Source organism: Aplidium turbinatum, chromosome 17 (genome assembly GCF_918807975.1).
Source record: "Aplidium turbinatum chromosome 17, kaAplTurb1.1, whole genome shotgun sequence".
Taxonomy (NCBI): Eukaryota; Metazoa; Chordata; class Ascidiacea; order Aplousobranchia; family Polyclinidae; genus Aplidium; species Aplidium turbinatum.
In genome coordinates, this window is record NC_137488.1 from 10,620,202 (window position 1) to 10,647,840 (window position 27,639).

Here is a 27,639-nt window from a genome sequence, read left to right on the forward strand (position 1 = left end):
ATTTTAATTTTGCATGGACAGTTTACTTTTAGTGTGGGTAACTTTTGGAGGTAAAATCTCAGCCGTTAGAACACTACTCACACAGTGGCATGGTAAATTCTCCATCTATTATTTTGAGGCTGAAATAACACAATGCATCGTTTTTACGTTGAATTATGGTTTGATTGTGACCTCTAACTAAATCACATTCTTTCTGGCTACGTTAATATCTGTCATAGATGTCAAATAGTTATTGAAAATAAAGTTTTTTCATCATGGTTCCCCTTGTCTGGTAATAATCGTCTAATACTAGTAAGTAACTGCCATGACGTACAGTTTCATGGAGATCACAACAAGTTTGTTCTGTTTTCTAACCAACTTGAGACATGCGGTGTCATTTGCTTATGGTTAAAGCAACTTTTGCCCATAGTTCAGAACCGATTCATGACAAATTGAAACTTATTCAAGTCGTTTTTGATCTTTTATGGTTCATAAGTGCGATTTCACATCACCTTCTATCATATAATAGGCTTCAGCGAGATGACTTAAAACAAGCTGAAAGAAATAAGCAGTTAAGATTATCGTACAAAAAAATTTTCGAATGAGCTTACTGTTGAACGACTTTATTGCCCTTTGGTGGCTTGATCGTGAAATATCTTTTAGTTTATTTAACATTATTTCCTTTTACACAAAATTTAAAAAAAATTTGCCGTCTTTGTTTCAACAGATGTAAGTTCTTTTTATTTATTTTCCATAAAAAAATTACACGCCTTTCAATATGGTTTCAATGTGTCACATAACTTTGTATATATTAAAAATGAATATATTCAGTACGAAAAACACAAATGAGCTACAGCAGCTTGCATTTTAGGCTATCTTTTTTCCAGATTATACAGCGCAACTTGCGTGAATGCTTTGTAATAATTTTTTATTGCTTTGACATTTCTTTTCCGGAAACGATTACACAAAAGAAGAAAAATCACTTTTTTACATCGATAACCTTTTGTAGCGCTGTTTGCTTTGTGAAGTAATTATTTGCAAGCGAAAATGCACTTCTAACTTTTATCGTAATAGCAATGTGAAACTACACCCAATCTGTTATTGGTTGTGCACTGATAAAATATTTATTTGGCAAGGTGGACTTTGGTGTACTTTTCCTTTAATCTCTCAATGCAGAAAATCGTGGCTATAGGCATGAAAACCGATAGTCTTTGTAAAATACGAAAACTACTGTACTAAATAATCAAAACGTTATGAATAAATGATGAAACAGATCTGTCGTAAAGTAATCAAGTTTGTGTTTTTCTTTTTTGGCGCAAAAACGTGTGCCACTGCAAGTGTCTTTTTCGTTCATAATTCTGACGATCACGCCAGTCACGTTTTACTCGAACAGAAAGGTTTGGTTAAGGTTTTTGTGTAACGAACTAAATTGTTAACTTTCTTTTTCTCAGATGTGACATTCAGAAAAGTATGACCAGCAAAAAAGCGATGTTCCAAAAGACTGTTTTTGAGGGATAAATTTTCAATGCAGAAAAAAAAGTTATTCTTCAAACTAGAGAGCTTTTGGTGGACATTTGTCATTTGTATATTACTGTTACTGTAGTTTGTTGGCAAACAGGCATTTATGAGCAACTCTTTCTGATTATTTAATTTGCAATTTCATTTGATAAAAGCGAGCAGTTCAACCAACAAGAACATTGCTTGTATGCAAAGCCGATTGAGCATGAAGTTGCCACTGAGCGCTTGTAAGTGACATAAATAGGACAATATTATGGTCATGAAAAGTTTATAAGGATACAGTTAAAGCAAAGTGATGCATTTTTAAATTACAACCACATCCACGTCATCACGTGTATTCGGACACATTGCACCAAACATCTAAGTTCGAAACTTGCCAGAACTTTTTTTTCGTGTCTTCCAGAACTTTTTTTCGTGTCTGCCAAATTGTAGTTTGTTTAATTTCGTTGGTGTCAACCAGATATTAAGGAAGATCAAATAGCTTGTGAGCTTTGTCTTGCGTGGCCTAGTTTACGATGCGGCAAAAATTGTCAACAAAACTACAGCGACTAACAAAGACTCTTGTTTACAGGTCAATGGTTTTTTGGCGCAGTTTGGATGCTTTCCATTCAGCTTTGGCTGCAACGGGCAAACAGTCAAAATTTTTGCAGACACAATGACACAGCCGTAAAGCTGATCAATAATGGGTACGTCTAAAAGTTAACAAAAACACAACAGACTCATCAGGCCAGAGATAAGATTTGTGTTAATATTGAGGAGGGACCTGCAGTAGCGTTGATAGGAGGATCCAGGAAGTACTTTTAGGCTCGCAGAGATGGTTTCAGGGGCCCGGAAGCTTTCCAAGGGGTCTGAGAACTTGTAGAAGCCACAGCGTATTTTTTGGATATATAGTATTTTTCGAGTGTCTTGATTGGGACCCGGAGATCTGATTAGTAGTGGCCCCAACCCCCAGTTTATCTTCTCTACTACCCTGGGTACCAGTAGTAAAAAAAAGTTTTAAAGGATTACTTAAAAAGTTGTATCCTCACTAAATTTATTTCAGGAATCGTTTTTTTCTTTCGGTTGTTGCTGGGCAGTTGGCTGGTATGACGTCACTTGACTTTGTATACTTCGTCACAGATACGAAACCATTGGAGTTTGGATTGACGAAAAAGTACCTCAAGATTGGGACTTGATAACCAAATTTGAAGAACTCATTTCTAAGTTTTCCTCTACATTATATCAGATTACCAAGTAAGTGTTTTTTTCATGTTCAATATAGCCTATGTCCAGTAACATAACTAGGCTAATAAGAGAATGGGGGGGGGCAAATATGTTAATGTTTGAAATAAAGATTTTGTTTAAATCTAGAGCTACTGAATGATGTCAAACACTTATGAACATCGTCCAACATATAACACAATGTCATTAAAACATTGTTATAAAATTAAAAATATTTTTCGTTTGAAGGGTGGGAAAAGTAAAATTTTGAAGGGGCTATTGTTCTCCCATCTGGGCCACACATAATGTAACAAAAACGTTTATGCCAAGTCAAACCTAGATTCTACACCAGCTATATCTCGGTGTCTTTGTTACAAGTTTTGCACGTTTGACACACCAATTATTTTAAAATAATATCCCAACTGGTACATAAACAAAAAAACAAAAAAAGCTGCTTCGCCTGCTTCTTGACCGACATATGGTCCATATGATTATGGAACTTGTCAGGAATCGAAGCTTCACCCTCACCACCGGCAACCCACGGCGAAGCAGACTGAGACGCTTGAAAAACGGCGTCCCACAGGGATCGGTCCTGGCTCCACTTCTTTTTAACATCTACACCCACGACCTGCCAACCACGGTCTCCGCAAAATACGCTTATGCGGACGATCTGGCAATTCTCCACTCCACAAAGTCGTGGGAAAATCTAGAAGACACCTTGAGCCAGGACATGCAAACCATCTCAGCTTATCTCCAGAACTGGCGACTGAAACTCAGCGAAACCAAAACTGTGGCGGCAGCTTTCCACCTACACAATCGGGAAGCTGATCGTGAGCTACATGTCCACAACAACGGAAAACCTCTGTCCTTCTGTCCCGAGCCAAGGTACCTTGGGGTGACACTAGACAGATCGCTCACATACCGCCACCATTTGGTGTCACTGCGCAAGAAACTGACATCTCGCGCTGCATTACTGAAGCGCCTGGCAGGCTCTAGCTGGGGGGCGAGGGCTGACACTTTGCGAATAGCAGCCTTAGCCCTTGTCTACTCTTCAGCAGAGTACTGTGCACCTGTCTGGTGCCGCAGTGCTCACCGCCACAACATCGACACTGCCATAAACAGCGCCCTGCGCACAGTGACCGGATGCCTGCGTCCCACACCATTGGACAATCTCCCCATTCTCGCTGGCATCCAACCTGCTGAGCTTCGTCGCGAAGAAGCCACTCTGTCCCTCGGTCGACGGGCACTGGAGCCTAATCATCTTCTCCACCACAAGATCTCTGCCTTCCCAAACGGGCACCCCCGCCGACTGAAATCAAGACACCCATTCGTGCCAGCCGCTCGGCTTCTGATCAACGAAGCTGATGAACAAGACATCTCTGCGGCTACTTGGGCGGACCATAAATGGAATTCTGAATGGAGGTCAAGCACCACCAGACTCCATTCATTCATCCCCGACGCCGACACACGCCCAATCGGCCTGACACTACAGAGACAGGCGTGGGTGCGCCTCGGCCGTCTCCGTACGGGCGTCGGCCTTTTCCGCTCAACCATGCACCAATGGGGAATGGCTTCTTCCTCCTCCTGTGAATGTGGTGCCGAGGAACAGACCGCAGACCACATCATCAATGACTATACCATCTTCAAGCCACCTAACGGAGTGGAAGGTCTGCGCGTCATGGATGATGAAACTAAAGACTGGCTGCTCTCTAGCAGCCTTCCAGTGTAGTCCGGGAACATCGTGAATCTGGGGTGGTAAAAGGATAGACCCTCGGCCCCAGAAGCTCAGACGACGACGACGACGAACAAAAAAAATTTCAATTTTTGTAGTTTTATCACAAAGCGTGTTAACCTACAAACACGGTCTATTACTGTCTGACGTGTTCTTTTTCGTTTTTTAGAAAACGAGCTTATGTGCGACAAGTCCAAATTTTAATTCCTCATGCATGGGATATTCCCCATAAGTTTTCTACCAGAGTATCAACTGCTTCAACAAATTTAGAAAGTGAATCTCAAGCACAAATGTTGGTTAAAAATTCCTCACCGAGGTAAGTGAGCCTGCTTTGTTGCTTTCAGTACCACCAAGAAAGTAATTCAAATTTATTGCTAGGCCTTTCATTGTTATTATTACGATAGCATTTACAGCAGAAAAACTTGAATAAACGTAGAAAGGCGGAAGCGTTGACACAGACAGTCTATGAAAATGAAAAATTGTTAATATTTTTATTACTTTAATGGGCCGAGTTAAAATACATTAACCTGTATGGTGGATTGTTCTACCAGGAATGGCACGAGAGGAATGGCGTGGAAAATAGGAGATGATGAAGCCGATGTCGTTCAACCCTATGTCATCAAAACCACCCCGTGCGGATTTCCTGGCTCCTACGTTAGAATTTCTCCTGAATTCATAAGATTCGGAAGAAATACAACTGTTGTCGAAGAAATCGGACTTCCAGAAAAGGTTAAGCACGATTATTCAATAAACCTGTAGCTTGCATTCTACCAGAATACAACATGAAAAAAATAATTAAGATTATCCGAAGTTTCTACAGTAGTAACCAAGTTATTGTGTCTAACTGTCAGTGCAGTCTATTTAGCTATTTAGTGTGAAATGTTTAGTATGGAATAGGTGTGGAATAGCTATTAAGTGTGGAATAGGACTTTCGTTTTACTGACTGTTTCAAAAGAGTAAAATTTCACCGAAGTACTGTATATAAATGTTTCCCTTTTAAGTTTAACCTAGTTTAAATGAAACTCAAACGCTATATTGATTGTATTCTCATTATTTGGACTGTTTGAAACAAAAAACATTTCAAATTTTTTTTTGTTTCAATGCAAAACTTAATTTTTTTCTTGTTTCGTTTCGAAACAAAATATTTCCCTTGTGGTGCGTTCAAAAAGATTTGCCAAATACTCAGTCTTACGAGTGTTTAGGCTTACAAAGTGCGAGGTCTAGCTTTTGTTTCGAATTATGTTTCTAGCAATTTTGTTTTCATTCAAAGGTATGTTTCGAACGGCTTTGTTCACACTTAACCTGCTCTGCGACAAAAAAGTGGGCCTACGCTTCTCCGCTATGCTTACCAAATTTTTCCTTTTAAAAGGTGTTAATCATTAGGATTTAGAAGTGACTCTCGCATTTCTGTTGTTTGTCAGTATATTTTGTTATTTGGATACATCTTGACCGCAGATCCTGGCTAGAGAATGGGCTAAGCTTAGATGGGGAGTGTACGACGAACTGCCTCGTCTCAGCGAACCTTCGGATTATTATCTTAGATCGAATTTAGAAATTCGACCAACAATCTGCTCGGCAGCTATTCCCGGTAGGACGTGCTTTATGTGACTAAGAATTTCAATTTAACTGATTGTTGTAGATTGCTGATTGAATATTTTCTGAGAATGAGGCCATAGACAAATTTCTCCCATCTGCCCCGTTAGCTCAGTGGTTAAGCGCCAGACTCAAGATCAAGCGGCGCTGGTTCGGCTCTCGTGGTGTGGGCTTGAACATTTCAGGACTGCTTTCCATTCATCGGCACCGAGTGGATAAATAATTCCCCACAACATCACTTCAACAACTATCTGAAAATTCACTCTGTCAATTTCGATAACCGGTCCTGCGTCAATGATTCAAAGCCTTTACCAGTATGCGAAACAGCCAGGATTAGGCTAGCGCTAATCTACTGCATAAGAGACTTTGTGAGTATGAAGATAGAGATTCAAAGCCAATCAACCTCTACAAAGTGAATGCAACTGTTCACTAGAAATTCTTTTAGTGCACATAAAATAGATCGTCGTAAGGGGTGTTCAGTCACTAATCAGCTACTACATCTCCATTTTCATTTGTGACAATCCAGTATATTGGCTGTAACTGTTTTGTTTGTGAAGCCATAATTAAGCAACAATGACTTGTCTAAGTGTCTAATAAACTAAATGACAAAAGAAATACAGACCCATATTGCCATGGACACTTTAGCTACTCCATTTCGTATAAGCATAGGCCATAGCTTACATTGCACCAAAATAGTAAATAAAAATAATAAGAAATAAACTAAATAATCAATAAACATAAAGTTAAATAATATGAGTTAAATAAATAAAGTTAAATAATATAAATAATAAATTTAATGCCTGGTGAACAGCCTCATTCAATTTTCAAACATAAAGTTGTTTATTGCAACTTTCAAACACGCTTTTGCAATTTAGGCAACAACGTTGAACGTAAAACTCTTCAACCAGACTGCAGTGTTGCAACAAGCTTGTTTGACAAGACTTGTCGCTTTGAACCAACAAAAGAACCACAACCAAACACATTCGCTTCTCTATTGTACAGGTAAGCTTGTTACACCACTGTCTCTGAACAATCGACGTCTTCTACCAAACGTTGAACTTCTGATTTTTGTCAAGGCAAAGTTAGGTTGCAAAGTTAGTTTAGTTAGTTTGGGAAAGTATTTACAGGAGAAGAAATACAGTAAGGTATGCCGTTAGAAAAATAATTTTAGCCCACTACCAATGCGATTCATGGTCTTGCAATGTAGTCTAACGTACAAATAAAAACATCGCTAAAAAGAAGAAATAACAATTACTTCTTAAAAAACTAAAAACTATTTCACAAAAAGGAAAAAACAAGAATACCAACAAAATAAGCGAGCAAGGAGGTTGTTTCCCCCAATAATTCAGAAGTTTGGCCTACCCGTAGGCCTACTTCTAAAAATGGATTTAGTGCAAACTCTTTTTTTGCCAATTGCTGGAGAAGAATCGGCGTTTTGGTTAAAGTTTTAATGGTTTTCGGCCCCCTTGGAAAGCTACCGGACCCTTAAATCATCCTTAGCCCGGGTCCAAAAGTAGCTTCCGCTCTTTGTCAACACTACTGCATATGCATTCCATTGTGTGGTATAACAATTGCATACTACTGTTTTAATTGGTAATGGTTACAAGATGTTTGTCTACAGTTGAAAATAATATGTTTCATTTTCTCATCTAAAAATGACTTCTTTTAGATGTGGTTGAACTGACGTCATTCTGAGCGTTTTGCAATCGAAAATGTGGTGTCAAGTGACAGTTTAACGGATGGGGGGGGGGGGGGGGAGCTGTTTGAAACAAATTACTTGGAAATGTTTTGTTTTGGCACAAAGAGCGTTGTTATCAATTTCTTTTTGATTTAAATGTTTTAAAAAAAATCGTTCTGACGAATTTGTTTCTAATAGCCCTAAAACATATGTCAAAAACATTTAAAGAAAGAACTTTTCGGGTGAATATGTTATTCAACTCACATTCACGCTTTCAAACACGATTAAAGTACTGCGTTGCTTTCTTGCAGGGTTGATTTGCCATATGTCCAAGAACTTTGTGACGACGCAGATTTGACATCGGAAGAAAGCGCTCATGACGAAGAAGCTCCAACGACACACAACTTGCATTGCAGAGGTGAAGGGTTGTGGATTGTGGAACCTATAATATGTAATATATCGCTCAGCGATTGCAAAGACTTTTTTATTACCCTGCCAGAGTTGCAGCTTTAAACAATCAACCCAGGTTTAATATGCTCAATTTTTTCATATCTAGAACTTAAAAAACGCTTGCTAAAAATGCAGTTGAAGACACTATATCGCTCCTATTGAGCTGGTACATACAAAGCAAACTTTATACATCAAACAGCTTCAGATTCGCGATGTCACCACATTATTACCCAACATCCTCACTGCGTTATGCAAAAAAGAATACAGTCGGTATACCGCTATTAAAGCTTTTAGTATGATCCAACCTGGAATCGAGCCCAGACCTTCTAGCACTATCGCCGAAAGCTATAAGCATTCAGCCACTAAGCTCATCAACAGCGGTTTGAAGAGGAAAAGAGTACAAGAAAGATTGTCGTTGCCGTGGGAGCTGCCGTAAATCGAACCAAATAAAAACGCTCACTTTTGCGGCTATTGTTTCATTACAATAATAATTACTACATAATTGTAGGTTGTAGGCTACTGTTCTGTAAATTAGCAGTTTTAGACAAAATGTTTGACTCTATTCGTAACCACGTTTTCTAGACATGATAAAGTGGAAAATCACAAGTTGCCTATATAGTTTACAGTTGTGTGCAGGCTGCAGTATACGTTAAAACACTACATTTGTAAATACCGACTTCAAATCAAACTTCTTGTTGATTTTTAGGGAGAAGCATTTGGAGTGTCATGCGTGACCATCCCGACTTTTCTGATGACAACAATTTACCATCTTCAGCAATTTCTCCTCCTTCGACTAACTTTACTCTGATTCAACATGAGAGCGAGTAAGAACATTGCTAGCCTTTACAATCGAAGCATTGAAGTAAAATCCAAATAGGCTACAATCAAGGTCTAAGGACAGTTGGGTACACTGAAAACGCAAACATCAAACTTCAAACCTGTGTCAGTGTACTGGATATGTTTGATTTAATATAAACGGCTTCGATGTTATACCGAATGTAACCGCCTTATTATTGCCAAATGTATATTGTATATCCGTAGCTTTATGCTTCTTGCAATAAGAGTTGATAACGTTGCAACCGTTCAAGGTCGGAGTAAATTGACCCAAACAAAGTGCCGTATAGATAGACTATAACATGTTTGTCTCTGCCTTGTCTGGAATTCGTGAATATGAGATGATCATGAAATGGCATTGAATCATAGTTAATCTGGGGGTAAACTCAATGACAAAAAAAAAACACTGCAGAATGTAACTTTATTGTTTTTCAAACACAAAAGCATAAAAATACTACGAAATACCTGAAGGAACACTTCAGCTTCGATGGAGCTCTCATCAGAAAATGTAGAGCATATAATATAGGTGACAGTTATGAAAAATTTGAATTTTAACCAGTACTTTTAATAAATTTATTTAAGTTAATTTTATTTTCACAGGCCTATAATTTCCATCTGAACACTAGAAAGCTTGAATAAGTTAGAAGTTGTTTCGTTTCGAATTTACGACAAAATATATTTTTTATAAAAAAGAATTTTGTATCGAAAGGAAAGATTTCGATACAATTTGTTTTGAGCAGGCTTGCATGTGTTGCTTAATGTTATATGTTTGTTATTTTGCAGGCGCATTGTGCTTGTTCTTGATGTTTCGTCCAGCATGACCGCGCACGGCAAACTGGAGTTACTGCGTCAAGCTGTCAGTAATTTTATAGACACAGTTCCATACAATTCTTATCTTGGAATAGTCTGTTTCGCCTGGTAAGTGACGTTGTGTCATTCGTAAAAATGTCATTTTTCTGCAATTATGACGCTGTAGCCTTCATTTTTCTGCTTTGTTTTATATGTAGATTTTCAGCTGTGCGTCACGATGAGTTTATCTAATGAAGCAAAGCTGATGGAATACTTTAACCTTTTCTATTTGTTAATCAGTAAAGTATTAACTTCAGCCTGAGTATGATCTGAAACTTGCAATTTTGTGACCCGAACATTTGGCTAGGATCAGGCTTGTCGAGATTGCTGCGGATCTTTAAGCTATCTGGCTGCTCATAACTTCTACAGCGATTGTATTTTTGACCGAAAAATGTCGTCCTCATTTGAGCCTTTGCTGCTGAAGATTTTTCCTGTTACAACCAACGATTGTCGATGTTTTTCCGGAAAATATCCAGTGAAGTAGCTTGAGGGAAAGAAGGTCATCTATTCTTGGGTGCAGTATCAGGGGTTGCCTAATTGACTTTAAAAAAGATTTGTAAAACCTCATACTTTATGGCTCACACTTTTTGTCAGGAAATTGCTAAAAGCGTCATCGTCTACAAGCGTTTAAAAGCCCGTTGATTACTCCAAGAAAATGCCAAAGAGCGGCCAGACGTCCATCCAATTATCCATGACACACAAAGCTTTTATCCATTGGGAAGATGGGAGATGTAAAAACATAAAATTGGCAAATAAGACGTGAAACGCCTGCAACTGTTCAGCATCCACAAAGCTATACAGGCCTATTTGAAAATTAGGCACAGTATGAAAAGTTTACTTTTGCTTTACAGCTTTTCGTGAACACGCATCCTCATTCTGCAATACCAAATTGTTGAGAGAAAAATTTGGTGCAAATTCTTTTTCCAGTCTGATTGGTTTAAAACACTAAGAGCTTTTTTAAACCTATAATCAATCAAAGTTGTTTGTACAACGACAATTTGCTAGCTGAGTTAATTGGATAAGTTGGAAAGAAATCTTGTGTTGTTATTTTACTGATTATATTTTACAATCAATTTTACTGCGAGTTTTAGTTGTGGCCTTCTCTATGTTTATAAATAATGCAAAGTTCTAAAAGAAAAAAGTTGTACAACTACTTTTCGGAAGATAAAATCTGCTCTTTTGTAAACCTTGTTGGCTTAACGAAAGTGCTTTTCAAGCCATTTTGCGAAGGGATAATTATAAACTTGAGGCTTTCCTTAAAAAACAACAATTAATTTGACAAGTGACATGCAAAAAAAAACAGAAAATTCTTGCCACAGATTGTCAATTTGCCATTGATTGCCAATTGTGTCTGTTGGAGTTAAGATATTTCATGTTTTTAAGTTCTTGTGTTTCAGGCACTCATGTAGTTCGTATTCGTTTCAGAGAAGTTATTTTGCCACTTTTCTGATGCTATTGTGCTATAACGACGTGTGACATTTTGTAGGCGAGCCATCACGAAAGCTAACCTGACGCACATTAGGCACGATGACGTCCGAACTCATCTCAAGGAAAGGCTAATTTTGGCCACAATGCAAGGTATACAGCACCACGTTCAATCAGCCATCAACATTACTTTCGTTTCGTTGTGGTGTTTTAATTTCATTTGTTACCGTTTTTATTATGATATAAAGTACATTATGATGCAGAGCCTTTCTTCGTCAGCACTTCATTTACTCCGACAGTTTATTTAAATTTTTATTACGCAGTTATTTCCTGCATTCATTGACAAATCTTTTTGCTGGTAAATGTAGCAGCTCCACCAAATACTTAAAACGTGGATCCTTGCATGTGTATCAAAGCTAAATAGAAGGTCTACAGTGGCAGGTTTTTGGCTATTGTTGGTTTTTAAAAATCAAAAACTAAAATACTTAGCCTATATAGCCTAATATCAATATAACGTAGGTTATACTAAAACGATACATAAAATGCATCTGCAAAATTGGGGCCTAAACTCGATGCTATTCTGTCCTTTTGAAGAATTCATTAAACTGTCAAAATGTCAGGTACCAGCATCGGAAGTGGCATATTTGAAGGAATTCGCGTCTTGCAAGTATCGGGTCCTCTTCATCTTCGTGGAAAAGGAGGAAGCATTATTCTTTTAACAGATGGAAGAGAACATAATCGGCCGAAAATAAACGAAACTCTTTCACTTGTACGTAGACTTCTAGTTATAGATTTATTCTGCACTATTTCAGACAACCTCAAACGTTCCAAAACTGTTTATGTCGTGTAGGTTTTAAATCAGAATTTTTTTCGATGATTTAAAAGAAGCAATTATAATAACTGAAAACCCTTTGCTTTTTTACCAAGCCCAATACTTTTCTTTGTGTACAGTATTTTCTGGTTTATTTTAAACCGAGTCAGAAACAGACTTTCCTGTTTTAAAATACGTGCATGGCTTGGTTGGTTGGTTTTGAATCTTTATCCTCGGACTGACAAAGCCTTGATTGATTACACTGGTCTACACGATTTTTGCTCTATGAACTTTGAAAACTGATTTAGAGTAATTTTGGGGTGCTGAATCCGAATCTGACCTCGGATTTATGCTATCACGTCAGGTTTGTGAGATATGATAACAGCATATTGTTACTTTTGTCAAAAGTGGAAGATTTGACGTTGCGTTTATTGCACATACACATTGTGCAAGATCCAGAAATCCAGGCCATGTGGTGCATAAGTAGCTGAAATACACCTACCAATTATAATTTTGATACCAATTTGTTTTCTAAGCAACATTATTAACAAGGCAATAATAACAAGCTAAAAGGGAGGCTATAAGTGTAACTGACCCCCTCCCCCGGTCAATGTTTTGCATGAAACCACAAAGATTTAAGCAAGCCTATGACAATGCTTGTTCAGTAACCATATTTAGGCTGTTTTGGCCTGTCTAACACTAACCTTTCGTTACAGCACTGCATATGTTGGTGGCAAACGCAACGCCAAATCTTCCACTTTTGACGAAAGTAACAATTTGTTGTTATCATATTTCACAAACCTTACGTGATAGGATAAATCTGAGGTCAGATTCGGATTCAGCACCCCAAAATTACTCTAAATCAGTCTTCAAAGTTCATGGAGCAAAAAAAAAATCTTTTTTTGTAGACCAGTGTTATTCTTGGTAGTTTCGCATACTTGTAGAGGCTATTGACACAGGGCAGGTTACCGAGATTGGTGGAGTGAAGTTTCCGATTGTTGAAGTGTTGTTTCCAGGGAATTATTCCATTAATTAAGTTCCGCTGAATGGAGAGCAATCCTGAAATGCGTTGTTCAAGCGCACACCCCGAGATTCGAACTTGCGCCGCGTGATCTTGAGCCGGGCTATAGGCTATAATAGGCTACTGTTCCAAAAAGCAGTGCATAATAAAATAGATGGAGCTAATTCTTCCAATTACCAATAATAGGTGAAAGAAAGTGGAGTAACTATCAGCACAATCGCAATTGGACCAAAAATTGCAAGAGATTTAGAGTCTGTTGCCACTCTAACTGGAGGAAGAGTCCATGCCGCTAGTTCTGGAGAGTTTGGGCTTGACACGGAACTCCAGGATGCGTTTTCATCCCATCAAGAACACATTGATGGCAAGTAAAATGCTTATTTAACATCAAACCACTGGTTAATACGCTATTAAAGCTCCTTTAGGCTTATATGTATATCTGAAAAAGATGAGCGTCTGCATATCACCATCGTGACTACGTCGAATGTCAAACATAAGTGACTTATTTTTATTTTGAATCTTTTGATTAGGTATGGCAGTCCATGTCGTAGAATTTTTATCACAAGCCGTATGATGCACGTCAGTATAGTAGGCTACTTGTATCGAGGAGGCTATCTTGGTTAAAATATCCTAAATATCAAGTTTCATTTCATGTAGCCTAAGCTTATTTTGATTTATGTGCATACAAATATTCATATTGCAATATAGATTAACTTTGTACATATTCATTAAAAACATCACACTGTCTGCTTTGTAAAGCGCTGAGGAGCCACTCATTCTGTGATGGATACAGCACTATATAAAAACAAACATTATTATTATTATTATAACATATCATAAAAGTGAAACACAATTTAAGTGAGTTTTTAACTAAACACTCTTCTTGGAAACTTCAAGAAAAGTTACGACATAATTTTTCATATTCAAATTTAATTTATTGAGTGTTTCATTAACATTACCATATCTTGCTTTATTCATAAAAGCTCCAGATTGAACAAGCTTAGCCTACATGTTTTCTACCTTCTGGGCACTTTGCCAAATTTTCAGACATCATAACTTTTTTAAGTAAAATACTGTACAGAACGCATCTTATCATCTAAAACTGATACAGGGATAAAAATGAGCTTGTCTCTTTCTGCTTCGTTTAGGTGGAGCTATACATGTGTTAAGCGAAAGAGTTATTATACCGAGAAATTCAAGTGTGACCAAGACGTTTGTTATTGATGATTCGATCGGGAAAACCACAAGAATTACTGTCTTCTATAACAGAACTACTGTCCCTATAGTAAGTACGCCTATCGTTTTTCTTCTCCAGAGGCCAAGTTATTTAATAAAGTGATGCTATGAATCGTAACAAACTCTTTTGTTGAAAGATGCAACATTGAAGAGATCCTGCAAGCTGTTGTCTTGAACATGTCTTGAATCTCCTTGGCCCATACAATGTATCTCCTATACCCATGTTTTAGATCTCCTATATAAACGTATTTTGGATCTCCTGTGCGCAAATTTGATCTCTGATGTGCATGATTTGAATTTCTTTTGCCCAAGTTTTGAATCTTTTATGTCCATACCTTGTAGACTATCTCTTACGCCCATATTTTGACTTCCATTACCAGGTTTTGGATCTCCTAGGCCCAAGTTTTAAATCTCCCATGTCCATTTGGATCCTTTATGCTCATATATTGGATCTCTCATTCTCAGGTTTTGGAACTCTTATTCCTATAATTTGGATCAACCATGCACATAAATTCTTTCTCCTAATGATAGTGTTTTGATTCTTTTATGCCAATGTTTTGGATCTTTTACGACCTTGTGTAGATCTTCCATATGCAGGCTATAAGTTTTCCCAGGCGACGGGATGGTGCAAAGGAGAAGGTGCTCGCTTTTAAATCATGCAGTTTTGGATCTTTTATGATCGTGTTTTTCATCTCCTAGGAGGCTAGGACCTATGGCCATATGCTATGTATCTCTAATGCCTGTGTTTTGGATCTCCCCAGACAGCCACTTTATCTGGTCCAGATCTTCACCAGATCTGAACCAGATAAAGTGGCAATCTCGGTCCTATGCCAATGTTTTGGATTTGCTAAGCCCAAGTTTTGAATCTCCTATGCAAATGTTTTGGATCACCCATGCCCATGTTTTCTATTGTTATCTTTTAAATCATGCAACGCTGGTTTGACTCCCAACTTATCCTGGTTGTTAAAAAACACCGTTCACTTCTACTCAGAAAGCCGACGACTTAGTTTATAAGAACAAGTTTAAATCTTTCATCTCCATATTTTTTGATCTCGTATGGCCATGTTTTAGATATTTTATAGGCCCACACTATGTGTCTCATATGCCAATGATTTGGATCTCTAATGCCTATACTTTGAATTTCAAATCCCGTATATCTCTTATGCCCATGTTTTGTACTTCTTATGAACATATTAATACCTCCTAGGCCACAGTTTGGTTCTCTGATGCCAGTGGCTTGGTTCTCTTATGTCCAAAGTTTGGAGATACAGTATTATGGCCATATACTTTGTATCTTTTTTGCACGTGTTTTGGATCTCCTGAGCCATGCTTTGGACCTTCTTAGCTTAAGTTTTGGATCTCATATTATAGGCTACCCACGTTTTGGGTCTTTTATGACCATGTTTTGGATCTCTTATGATCTCTTATGATCTCTTATTTGGATCTCTTATAAGTCCATGTGTTGGATCTCCTATGAACTTGTTTTGGATTTTTTATGCACAACTTTTGTCCAAGCAGTGTGATGGTTTATCGGATAAGGCACTCCCTTTTAAATCATACAATGCTGTTTCGACTTCTGACTTAAGGGCATCATCATTAATCGAAGCGTTGATTTGAAAGATCAATTGACTTACAATTCTTACAACAGTATTTTCTTTTGCAGCTAACCTTGAAATCTCCTACAGATAAAGTTTCCACCATAGACGAGCCACAAAGTAACATTGCATTCACACATGACAAGAGGTTCAAAACAATATACATTCGAATTTTAAATACTGCTGAGGTAGGAAGTTATTTATTTTAAAGCACTTCGACATTTTGAAATGTTTTAAGCAAAATAATCAATGAAGTATTTTGCAAGTTTAGCAATTTTGCAAATGTTGCAGGTGGGAAACTGGACAATATCACTGAGGAATTCGAGACTACGGTTCAGCATGACAACCCGGATAAACGCAGTCTCCTACCAGCGAGATGAAGAACCTCTTGTCATATCACCAGCTTTGCTGTGCCGCTTTGTTGATTTTACTGGTGTAGAAACAGTGGTTGTATACGCTTACTTAAGCAAAGGTAGGCAACGTATGTTTTAGTTGGGGAATAAATGTTATCAGAAAATAGCACATTAGTATAATACAGTAGTTTGAAATACAATGCAATCTAGAAATATTTTTTATAATTTTTGCATTTGTAGGAGAACTTGCAGTATTGTATGCTCTTGTGTATGCTGAAATCACAAGACCTTTGACATCTGACGGGATAGTTGACACCAGAGGCTTGTTTCTTCGTGATGACGGTCTTGATCCAGACGTCACAGCCAACGATGGCGTCTATTCAGCATACTTTACTAGTTTCACTGCGATGGGAAGATACAATGTGAAAGTAAGTCACGAGTTTGAAATTAAGTGCTAACAAGATATTTGAAGTACCGAGTAAGCTAATAATAAGCTATGTTTTGTATACGTTGAGAGCTCTAAATTAAAAGATAATAACTTACCGTGTTGCCATGAAAAATTTCCAAAACAAGGAAAAATTTTCAAAAAATTAGTTTAGGCAAATTCGTACGTTGTCTGTTCTAGCTACAAGGGTGAAGATAATTGATGCAAATTCTAGTGCGATGTGAGCACCAAATGACCGATACTTGGGTCATCTTTGTCCTTTCGGTTATATTATAGCCAATGTGACTGCTGACACTCATGGTATGAGCTACTTGAAGAACAAAAGTCCCTTGCCTTTCAGGTTTATGCTTCTGACAATTATGGTCAAGCCACTTTGGATTCGAATTATATTTTAGGAATAGGAAGTTTTCTGAGTCCTTCTGTCAAGTTTGATACACGGTACCTTCAGACAAAATCGAGAAAGAGGTAATCCTTTGTTGTACGAGTACTTTACTGTGATTGCATTGATGAATTGATTTGATCTTTATCCTCGGACTGCAAAAGTTTTCTTGGGAGCTTAATCCTGGCAGTTTTGCATACCTGCAGAGGCTTTAAACCACTGACGCAGACCCGGTCACCGAGATTGACTGAGGGGAATTTTCAATAGTTGTTGATGTGTTGTTGCCGGGGAATTATTCCATCCACTAGGTGCAACCCATTGATGTTACTTCACTTCTTTTGGGTAAGATTTCACTTACTTGTAAAATATGACTTCTTAAAATAAGGTAGCTACCAAAGTGCTGCTTGCTCATTGTCGACTTTTCTTTCATTGCTTGGTACAGGCGAGCTGCTTCAAGAAACCGAAGAGCCTTAGTTCGACAAAAACTAGCTCCTTTCCGAAGAGTTAGCTCAGCTGCAGGAGCTTTTGTGGTGCAAAACTTTGAAGTTTTTGATCTATGCACCAAAGGGTAACTACTAATGCAAACTAACACTTTCGCATTTAAACGTTCTGGTCCCAATGTGGGTTTTGTAAATGGATTTTCGCCTGTTTATAAAACAAATGATCGAATGGATAATGTTTAGATAACTTATTGAACGTAAAGAAATAATTTTGCATGTTTGTTAAACTAACAATTTTTTTTCAAAAGTGTACAACATTATTTAATGAAAATTTGATGGTAATATCCGGAGATGTTCGTATACGCCGCAAATTCTACGCAGCATACTTGCGGCGTAGACTTTTGTTTGCGCTAACGCTTGCGGCTACATTTTTTTGGATAGTTTGCGCTTGAGGCTACGCCGTAAAGTTTTCGCGTTTTTTTAGCGCATAGCGTCAACGCATACTTTTTAATGTATTTTTTTCTCTACAACACGCCAATACCTTCCAGCGCTGCAGTTGAAAGAATGTTTTCAATGGGCAAAGACATATTGGAACTAAAACACAGCAAAATGTCAGATGAACACTGTCAGATGCTTGTGTTTCTTCGTAGAAATTCAAAATAAAATTTGTTTGTTTCGAGTGGTTTATACCGTGTGAATGTTTGGCACCTAGCAAACAAAATGAGTTTACGCTAGTGTATGCGCTGACGTTGACGCCGCCAACTTTTTTTACAAGTTGCGTGGACGCATACGGCGTGTGTTTTTTCGAACGTTTGCGTTTACGCTGACGCCGTCAGTATTTTTTGTATGCGCGTACATCACTGGTAATATCACTGAAAATGTTGTTACAATTTTGCCATGAGCTGTTATTAAAACAGTAACTCTTAATGCCGCACGTTTTATTTCAGCAATTTAGTTGTTCTTATCGGTGGCCTGATCGTTGGTCAGATACTATATTGTGCATGCTGCATGCACAACGATTGAATTATATCAAAGCTTTTAGTCACTTGAAACGTTTTCAACACAAACCTTTTTAAGAAAAAGTCTTGTTGAGTTTGTATTTATTATTATAGGTTGTTGTACCCTGAAAATTAAAAATATTGTATTGTGCTGAGTCAGTGTTAAAACAGAAAGTTGCTGTCAATTGAAACGTTGAGACAATCCTGCGTACACCACTGAATAAGTCAGTCAATAAAAAGCGGTGCTTGTCTATGACAGAATGTTGTTATAACAGAGCTTTGCATAGCATTTTATGTTTTTATGTTATAGCAAGATTCTTTCATCTCCAGTTTTCATCTTCATCTCTAAGCTCAAATACGAGGAAACATGTTCTCAAGCTTTATAGGAAAATTTACTTAGGCTACATCATCTCTTTCAGGTATATCTTCTTCCAAGATTCTTGCTACAAGATTATCAGTTCTCCTTCCTCTTCCAGCAGAGGCCGGAAAGCTTGCAAGTCACAAGATGGTGACTTGGCCATCCTCAACTCCCGCCAGGAGTTGACGTGGTTGTTGGATCGCATCACCGATGTAAACGATCTTTCTTCTTCCACCGCATGGTTTGGAGGAATTGATGATGTAAGTTGCACAACCGTTTAGTTATGCAACAACGTCAACCGTTTTGTAAAGGTTAAAAGATAGTTTTATTTTCTTTATGAAATGGGCACTTTCCTTGTGGTGAACTGCTTACTTCCTTTTCTAAAACAACCATCATCATAGAAAAGTGAAGTGGTGGTTTAATTTTCCATATAGTCTACAAAATTTCGTTGATCTAAAGTTGCTGGAACATCTTGAACAAATGGAAAAAAATAATTTAACAATTCAAGTTTGAAACAAAATCTTAAATAGAAAAAGGAGAAAAGAAAAACCCCCCAAAAAAAGCATTGGAAGACAAGGTGAAGAAGGACCTTACAAAACTTAACCAAAGAATTGAAGATGCCAATGATAAGGAGAAATGAAGGAGTTGTTACAGACACCTGGTTCACACTGATGTATCAGGATGAAAATCAAGCCTCTTTAAAGCAAAATAAAGAAGCGAAAATTTTAATTGGCATATGCAATCTATTTAAGCATCGTTTAGCGATAATTATTTAGGCTAACGTTTTTTATATTTAGAGATTACGGACCGCTGGAATACTGAACATTGAAAAAATTCTGCCTCGAAGAAGGAGAGAACGAGAAGATATTGATTTGGATGGTCTTGCTTCTATGATTGGGGACCATTCCTTTACAGATGACTTACTTAGCTCATTTGAACCAGACTTAGAAGATATGAGTACTCGTGAGATAAACAGGTCAAAATCTTAAAATTTTTACAAAACCACATGGTAATATAGGAAACTTGACTTAAACGTTTTCTCATTTTTCTGGTATTTTTGTAAAAACATTTTTATTTCACCAATAAAGATCTATAAATGGAGGATGAAAGTACAGGTATACCGTAGCTTAAACAGTTTTAAAGTTAATAGGATTTGGTTGAGTTACTCGTAGGCCTATATTGTATATAAAAAACATAGGCTACATAAAATACGAAAATCTACTATTGTTCTATCTAGGTTACTTGCAACACTTGGACTTGAATCAGAGAAGGAATTGTCAAATCTTGTAAATATTGTAAAGAAATCTCAGGTAAAATAGTTTGAATGTAGCCTACAACGATACTACTGCAGTAAGAGTTTGATGAATGTACCAGAAGCCATAATAACCTTGACGTCTTTACAACATTTATTTTCATCATTTCCAAATATAATTTTCTTGCGTAAATCTTCATGGTCTCCTTGGAACTAATTCTTTAACTTGTGTGTTGCTTGGTATAGTTATAATACCAACGTGTACGAGAGTCATGGGCCTGTATAACTTTGTATCTAGAATACTTGGAAACAGAAACTCCATTTGTGCAAAGCTGCAATCACGGATTTGCCTTTTTAGTTTAACCAGCTAGATTCTTCATTTTCTTTAAGAATTCCAACAACCGCTGGAAACGACAAGCTCTTTCGCTTCCTAGCTCAGGACAACCGTTCTTCCTTGATGCCGCAAACGAAAAATCAGTTGTATCAGCACAAATTAATACCACAACCACCGACATGAGTTACAACTTTACCGGTGCGACCGCAACTTATGACAAAGATGAAACCACTGCCATCGACCAAAAACGACTATCACTTGCTAAAAAGGAACCAACAGTAAGCAAGTTTTATACTGTATCCGAATGAGTATTTCCAATCTGTTCTTACAATTAGTTTTTTGCACCTTAATTAATGTGGTGCAATTATGTTGTAATCGAAGTTGGTATAGGCTTGGGCGTTTCTGGAGTAGGGATTGGTCTACAAAGTTGTGGCGTCGGAGTCGTGTATTTTCAATACAATTGCACTGTTGCGTTTCTTCTAAGAAAAGCTTTAGTATTATTGTTTAATGTGAGACAATGTTTTAGGCCCCAGAATTGATCAGTAATGGAGAGAGACCGAGTTGTTCTTGGTTTCAAACAGGGAACATCGTTGAGTCAAACGGAGACGTCTGCAACCAACCAAAAAAAGTGATTTGTGAAAAACCGAGTGAGCTTTGAATCATAGTCTAAGTTGTTAATTGATCTTCAAGTCGTTAATTGATAAATGTTCGTACTTGTGTCTAAGATCTCGTCGCTAAATTTTGCAATCTCATTTTATTTCTTAGGAGCAGCAAACAAAGCTGTTTTGATTAATAGGTTAGACATTCTCATTTGTTTTGCAACGAGTTTTGATTTGACGGCAAAAATGAGCTTACTTTGCTCTCTCCATGTTATTGTTTAAGACCACTGAAATGCCTAATCTTAAGTTGAGGTACCTTCATTGCGGCTCCAAAATTATCAAAAGACTTGTCACAGCTGAGACAAACTATGCTTTTTTTTAGTACGGGATCGTTTTCCTCCGTCACGCATCGTTGATTTAAGGGGCAGGTTTGATCAAGAGAACAAACTCTTGCATTTGACGTGGTCCGCACCTGGAGATGATTTGAACACCGGAAAAGGTAAAATGTTATCCATGAAAACACAGTTTGCAGCTTAATGTTTGATTTTGAGTATGCAATGATGAGACACGATTATAGTTCAAGAAGGCCGAAATTTTCGGTCTGGAAATCTGTTTCTGAATCAAGGCTTAAAACATGGAACCGATTACAATTCCTGATGAAACATTAAAGTGATTCAAATCCTACTAGAATGTAAATTACGACAAGACTTTGGTTATTCCGTAAAAACGTGTATTTTTTGCTTTTTTTTATTTCACAACTTAACCTGTTTCCACTTTGCAATTACGCTGACTCTTAAATACAGTACCGGTACGGTACCTAGTTAAAACTTATTCTATTTTTATTGCACAGCAAAGCGTTACGAAATTCACACCCTTCGTACTTTGCGCGCTATACAAACTCTAAGTTCAAATTTTGAAAAAGGGGAATATTTGAATATAAGTAAAACAGCCAGTGATGATGGAAAGCCAAAACAAGCTGGTTCGGTCGAAGAGGTAGAAGTGGATTTGACTGAAAATTCAGGTGCAGTTGGCTTATAGTAGCTTAGCTAACAGTAAACTATAAGTAGCTCTGTTTCAAACAAAAATGCATAATTACCGAAATATTGGATGCGGTATTGATGTACAACTCGTTGTCTTGCCTTCTTTTGAAAAACTATTTTAAAAAACGTGAGTGTGCATTAGCTAATACGTGCTTTACGATAGCCTACCAATGTTAGGATATTCTTGTTCAAACAACGCTAAGTAGGCTACAAAGCCTGTTAGACCGAAGTCCAAATTATCTTCAATTAAATTAAAAAAGGGGGGGGGGTTTGCGACACTTTTTAACCTTGAATGGGCGTAAAGTCCACAAGGGATCCACGTAAAGCAGATACTTAAAGCATTTAAATGTAAACGTTAATATCTTAAAAATGATTCAAATATTTTTTTCACTATCTTCAATTAGCTGATCTTTGAGGCCATACCAAATAAATTCAAGCACAAGAGATTTAAAAACAAAAAAATAGCCTACTGAGTTTTTGTGATTTCTTTTTGAACTAATTTTCTTGTGATGAATTTCGTTTTATTCTAAACCATTTTTTTAGTGAAGTGTTGCTTCGTTTTATAAAAATGAAAATAAATAGCCTACTGAACAGCTCTAGAGTAAGCTCGATGCAATGGCTCTGTTTTTAGTTCAATAGATTAACACTGATTAGTCCGAAACGAAACTGATACGTTTAAAAAGATTTTTCTATAGGCCTAAATTTTCTTTTGTATCATTTTAAGCTGCAATTATTTTTGTTTTAATCTTGCAAAGTGTGTCCTCCTCATGCTGTTCTTGACATCGTTTTCATTCTCCCCCCTGATGGGTTTGAAACTGCAAGGTTAACAACGAAGAAAAAGCTAAACATTCAGTTCATTCATCACATTGTCAAACAGTTTGACATAAGTACGTACATACGTTACAATTTTATCATATTAACACCTATTGTCAGGTTACTTAAGTCAGTAGTGGGCAAACCAGTCCCCAGGCTGAACCGGTGTGTTCTTGTTCACCTAAATCGTCATTGTTATTCGAGCGGTTAAATTTTACGTTATTTCAGCCATTAGCTTGTTAAATTTGCCCCTGTCTGATTTAGAAACAATTACTAAGGCTACAATTTAACATCCGAGCTTGATACACAGGATATTATCACTAAAAATATTGTTTTCTCGTGGTTGGCGTAAGGATTGGGTTAAAAATTGACAGTTTTATGTTACTTCTGAATAAAAAAAAAACATTGGCCAGCTCATAATCTACCCTACTCGAAGTGACTTTTGCAGTGCAAGTAATAAGTTATAGTAGTTATATGCAGTAACCAGTTACCATTGCTTCCACTTTTCAGATGAATACGAAGTCTTAATCGGCGCCTTGGCACTCTCATCAAACTTTGAATCGGTGTTCCGCTTGAGAGACCATCTTAATTCTACTCAAATTCAAGAAAGACTGAATTCATTCGTTTCAACAAACACCACCAATCGAATTCGTAATTGTATGTTTCATTTTTAAATAATTACTGTAATAATACATAGCCTACTGCATTACTAGGCTACAGTACATAATAGGCTATATACTGTAGTGTCCGAACCCGACAAGCTATTTTGAAAAACAAATAATTTTTTAGGTGGTGGGTAAATAAGTTATTCTCAGTGGTAAAATGACTTGCTGCTAAGAAAGGTTGTTTTCATTGCTTTGGTAGCTACGTTTCTGTCTATAGGTGCAGGGGTAGGCTGTAACAGCAACTGATTTCCCATGGTGTAGGGCAGACTCAGTATGCTTGAGCTATATGGTTTTGTACCTATGCTTATAGTTTATAAAAACCTGGCCTATTGTTGTACTCCTTAAAAAAATTAGTTGTTTTCAGTTGATGAAGCTGTGGAGGCTGCATTTCAAGATGGTGGGCGCGATGGTGCTTCGAAAGTTGTTGTAGTACTAACGAATGACAACTTGAAAATCTTTTCTAACCTTACAAGCAACACAACCGATACAACAAGAATTATTGTATCAGTCAGCAACACAGTGGATAAGTATGTTAATTGAATGCGTAAAGTAACAAGCTTTAGGACTAACTTTGAAACGTTAAAATATCAACTAGATTTCTTTGATACCCGGGCGGATTCAACCATAGGAACACTAAAAGGAACGATTTCAGTGGACTAATATTTAAAATAGTTTTTGACCTACAGAGCAGTAAAATGTTCCGGTTTTAAGAATGAATTCAATGGCAAAAGTTAGAAGACGGCAAAGGTTATAAAAAGAGCGCATAAACGATATAACTAGTCTAATGTGCAATGTACGGTACCCAAGACACAAAATTTATCATCAACCAGTCATTGTCAAAGACAATTTTTATCAACGGCAATCAGCTGTCGTAGTCAAAAGCACAACTACTGAACCTGACGTAGAAAAATATAGGCCTAACTAGTGAAAAAGGTTACTTTCATATGCTTTATGTGATTGGGCTGCATCAGTGCAGTTACTTATAAATCCCGTAGGTTCTAGTGTTTGGCACCCCTCGTTTAATGAGTGTAAAAATAAATGATATATCCGTAGCTACACTCTTCGTAGGAATAAATCTTATCTAAATGAAAAGATAATAAGTAGCCTACTTTTAGCCTAATAAGTAGCCTACTAAAGTACAAATTGTTTCGTTAACGCAGGCCTAGACGAAAATTCTTTTTGTAAAAAAGGCAATTCACTTTTTCAGAATTCTTTTGCGAAAACTAGTGTCACCTCCTACATGCATGAATGCATTTGTAGTAGATAATGAACAGTATCTGGAAGGTCTAACTGCAAATGTTACCAGACAACTTTGTCAAGCCAGAAAGAATGAATTTCAGGTGAAGAGGATTAAATTAGCCTACTTCAAGCCTGATTCACGTCGTCTTCTTTGGGCGATCCGCTATTAGAATTTGCCACAATATTCTTCTCCTATAGACTATTTGATTGGGTCTCATGCATTCTAATGATCATACAATTTCTGTCTAGGACTGCACTTAAATGATTCATTTTGACAACATTTGCTTTATGTGAGTGCATAGCAAGAGTCATTGATGCTGAATCCAACTTATACTTTACCCTTCAAAATGATCTAACCAGTTAGGCTGAAGTTTATTGCTGTTTTTTTTTAAAGCAAATTCGCAAACAGATCGACTTATTGTTATGATTTCAGGCTGTTGCAGTGAAAGCGTATGATGACGCAGGACAAAGCGGAGAACCATCCAACGTTCTTCCATTTGTAGTTGAGAACGCTCCCACAGCAGATACATGTCCTGAACCTGAAGTGAGTCATTAATGATGAAGTTTAGTCAGACAAAATATTTTTGGCTATCGTTTGGTCCCTTCGTAAACTCGTTAGGGTACCGTAGTGTTTGTAAATGAAAAGTTCACGTATCAAGTTGTTGTTTCTCCAATAGGCTATACCAAGGTTAAAGTATTGAGCTACTGTAGGCTAGTTGTAATTAGCCTAATATGTGTGTTATCCTAATTAGTTGACATTGTAAATTTTACTTTACGCTAAAGTCTACCATTCAACCGTAGGCTGCTGAATGCGAATGACTTTCAATAACTGCACTAAATGTAAAGCTTTTAATGATAGCTAATGTAGTTACAACCTTTAAATTAGCCTGTTGTACTTTAGCTTCCAACTGCAGCTTTGGCTGTCGCAGGCGGCATATCGACCACTGTGGCCATCGCTGTTGCAATGCCTATTACAGCAATACTGGCAGTGCTTGGATCGGTAATACTGTTCGGTCAACTGAAGAAAATGCGAAAGAAAAGACAAGAAAAGAAACGACAGCAAGAACAAGAAAGACGGGTAGGTAGAGTTGTAGCCTAGTCGTATTAAAACTTTCTTAAATGGAATTTAACTAAGGGAACATTCAAATATTACGTAACGCTTTTTTTCCGAATTTTTGACCCCCCCCTCCCCCATGTAACGCCAACGTAACGCTTTTTTCAATCCCCCCTCCCCCATGTAACGCTTTTTCACTACAAATTCAGCACAAAAAACCACCATTCCGTACTCGAAAGCGTTACGTAACGTTTTGCTTGAACCCCCTCCCCCCCCGATGTGACGCTAACGTAACGCTTTGCATAAACCCCCCCCCCCCCTCCCCCTCGAAGGCGTTACGTAATATTTGAACGTTCCCTAACCTTAACTTCATTTTAGTCTTTAGGCATAGCCAACAAAATAGATTAGCACAACGACCGCAAGCATTCACAAAAATCAGTAAGAAATACAAAAAAGTGCACAGTAGGCCTAAGTATAGCCTACTTTCATTCGTGATGAATTAATTTCGTGTTTGACAATTAAGTTCTGTTTGTGCTCTGGTCTAGTCCTCTTTAAAATAATCGAAACTGTATTGCTTTATTTTGTAAATTAATGCGCAATTTGTATACTGAAGATCAAAGAAATGAAGGAAGCTCGCCAAAGAAGAGCGACTGCAAAATTAGCAGCTTCAGCTGGAGCCAGCAGCCAAAAAGCGTCATCACGAACAAACATAAAAAACAAGAATAACAACAATTCTGGCCAAAAAGTGAAAAAACATTTTGGCAAATGGCGCGTAGCACCAGTAAATAATCCACCTGTGTAGAACTGAAGCAAGCTTTCTATGGTGGCGAAGTAGGAATGTTGCGGCTTTTTTCAATAGGCTATATGGTTTAGCCTACAACACTTTTAAGATGGTAGGCTACTGCTATTTTGCATTTTGCACAACAACCTAGCATCTTAGTGTAATTTATAAAGAATCGATTTCGCTATAGTAATAGCATCTTCAGCTTATTCAAATAGAATCTTCAAGCGAATTCAGCCTTTTTCCCCTTCAGGAAACGGTTCAACTACAAAAAGGAAAGGCCATTTTCCACTTTCGAGGCAGACCAATACTTGTATAAACTCTACTGTTTTAGTTAAGCTTATTTCACCACCACCGTGTAAGTTGTTTGCTGTGTTTGTACGCAAAACTGTGGTAATAAAAATTGTTCATTCACTCTGTTTTTCGTTTTTGTTTTTTTGCAACGACCACTCTATGGCCTGCGGTATTCAATCACTACTCACTAGGTATAGGCAAAATTGAGCAAATGACTTAGGCCTACATTAGTATGGGCTAGTAGCCTATGGGCTTTAGGCCTACTGTGATGAGTCGTGAAAAAATGTGAAAAATTACAGTAGCCTATCCATTGTAGCGCCTTAGGCCACATTCAATTCAGATTTATCTAGAACATACTGTAGGAATCCAATATCACGTAACATAAGTTTTCTTTTCTTTATCTAGTGAACTTGTTTAGTTTGTTCTTGTGACCCAGTTCCTTTCTCTCAGCCATCTTTTCTTCAGCAATTATGCCCACCCAATTTATTACACCCTGGATAAGGGTGAGCGGTGTTTTTAACTACCAGCTTAAGCCGGGAGTAGAACCAATTTAATACCTTATCCACTGCCCTATCCCACCGAATATAATAATTACCACATTTCAGAAGGTGGTCATAAATGTGTAGCCTAGGTACTAGGTAGCCTATAACTTAGTCTAACAAAATGAATTATGTAAT

At 37.4% G+C, this 27,639-nt stretch overlaps 1 protein-coding gene across 1 annotated transcript; it reads left to right on the forward strand.

The window, feature by feature from the left end:
• Positions 1 to 1,702: 1,702 nt before the first annotated feature.
• LOC145786169 (uncharacterized) lies at positions 1,703 to 27,016 on the forward strand. Its single transcript, XM_082597816.1, has 33 exons — positions 1,703 to 1,724; positions 2,069 to 2,183; positions 2,617 to 2,730; positions 4,599 to 4,745; positions 4,981 to 5,158; positions 5,885 to 6,017; positions 6,898 to 7,024; positions 8,012 to 8,118; positions 8,857 to 8,974; positions 9,768 to 9,902; positions 11,320 to 11,411; positions 11,879 to 12,027; positions 13,277 to 13,451; positions 14,236 to 14,372; positions 15,987 to 16,106; positions 16,210 to 16,390; positions 16,512 to 16,699; positions 17,057 to 17,181; positions 17,538 to 17,663; positions 18,953 to 19,151; positions 19,689 to 19,867; positions 20,129 to 20,201; positions 20,534 to 20,755; positions 21,004 to 21,124; positions 21,459 to 21,575; positions 21,927 to 22,097; positions 22,872 to 23,003; positions 23,440 to 23,586; positions 23,959 to 24,121; positions 24,802 to 24,934; positions 25,267 to 25,377; positions 25,735 to 25,911; positions 26,501 to 27,016. Exons 1-33 carry the CDS (start codon positions 1,703 to 1,705, stop codon positions 26,687 to 26,689), a joined length of 4,623 nt encoding a protein of 1,540 aa, XP_082453942.1. The 3' UTR covers positions 26,690 to 27,016.
• Positions 27,017 to 27,639: the final 623 nt, after the last annotated feature.

Excerpts from the sequence above, each read along its gene's own strand:
- LOC145786169 (XM_082597816.1), top strand. The coding sequence starts at position 1,703 with ATGAAGTTGCCACTGAGCGCTT. Across the intron at positions 13,452-14,235 it reads CCATCAAGAACACATTGATG|GTGGAGCTATACATGTGTTA; the intron begins GCAAGTAAAATG and ends TGCTTCGTTTAG. Across the intron at positions 25,912-26,500 it reads AGCAAGAACAAGAAAGACGG|ATCAAAGAAATGAAGGAAGC; the intron begins GTAGGTAGAGTT and ends TGTATACTGAAG.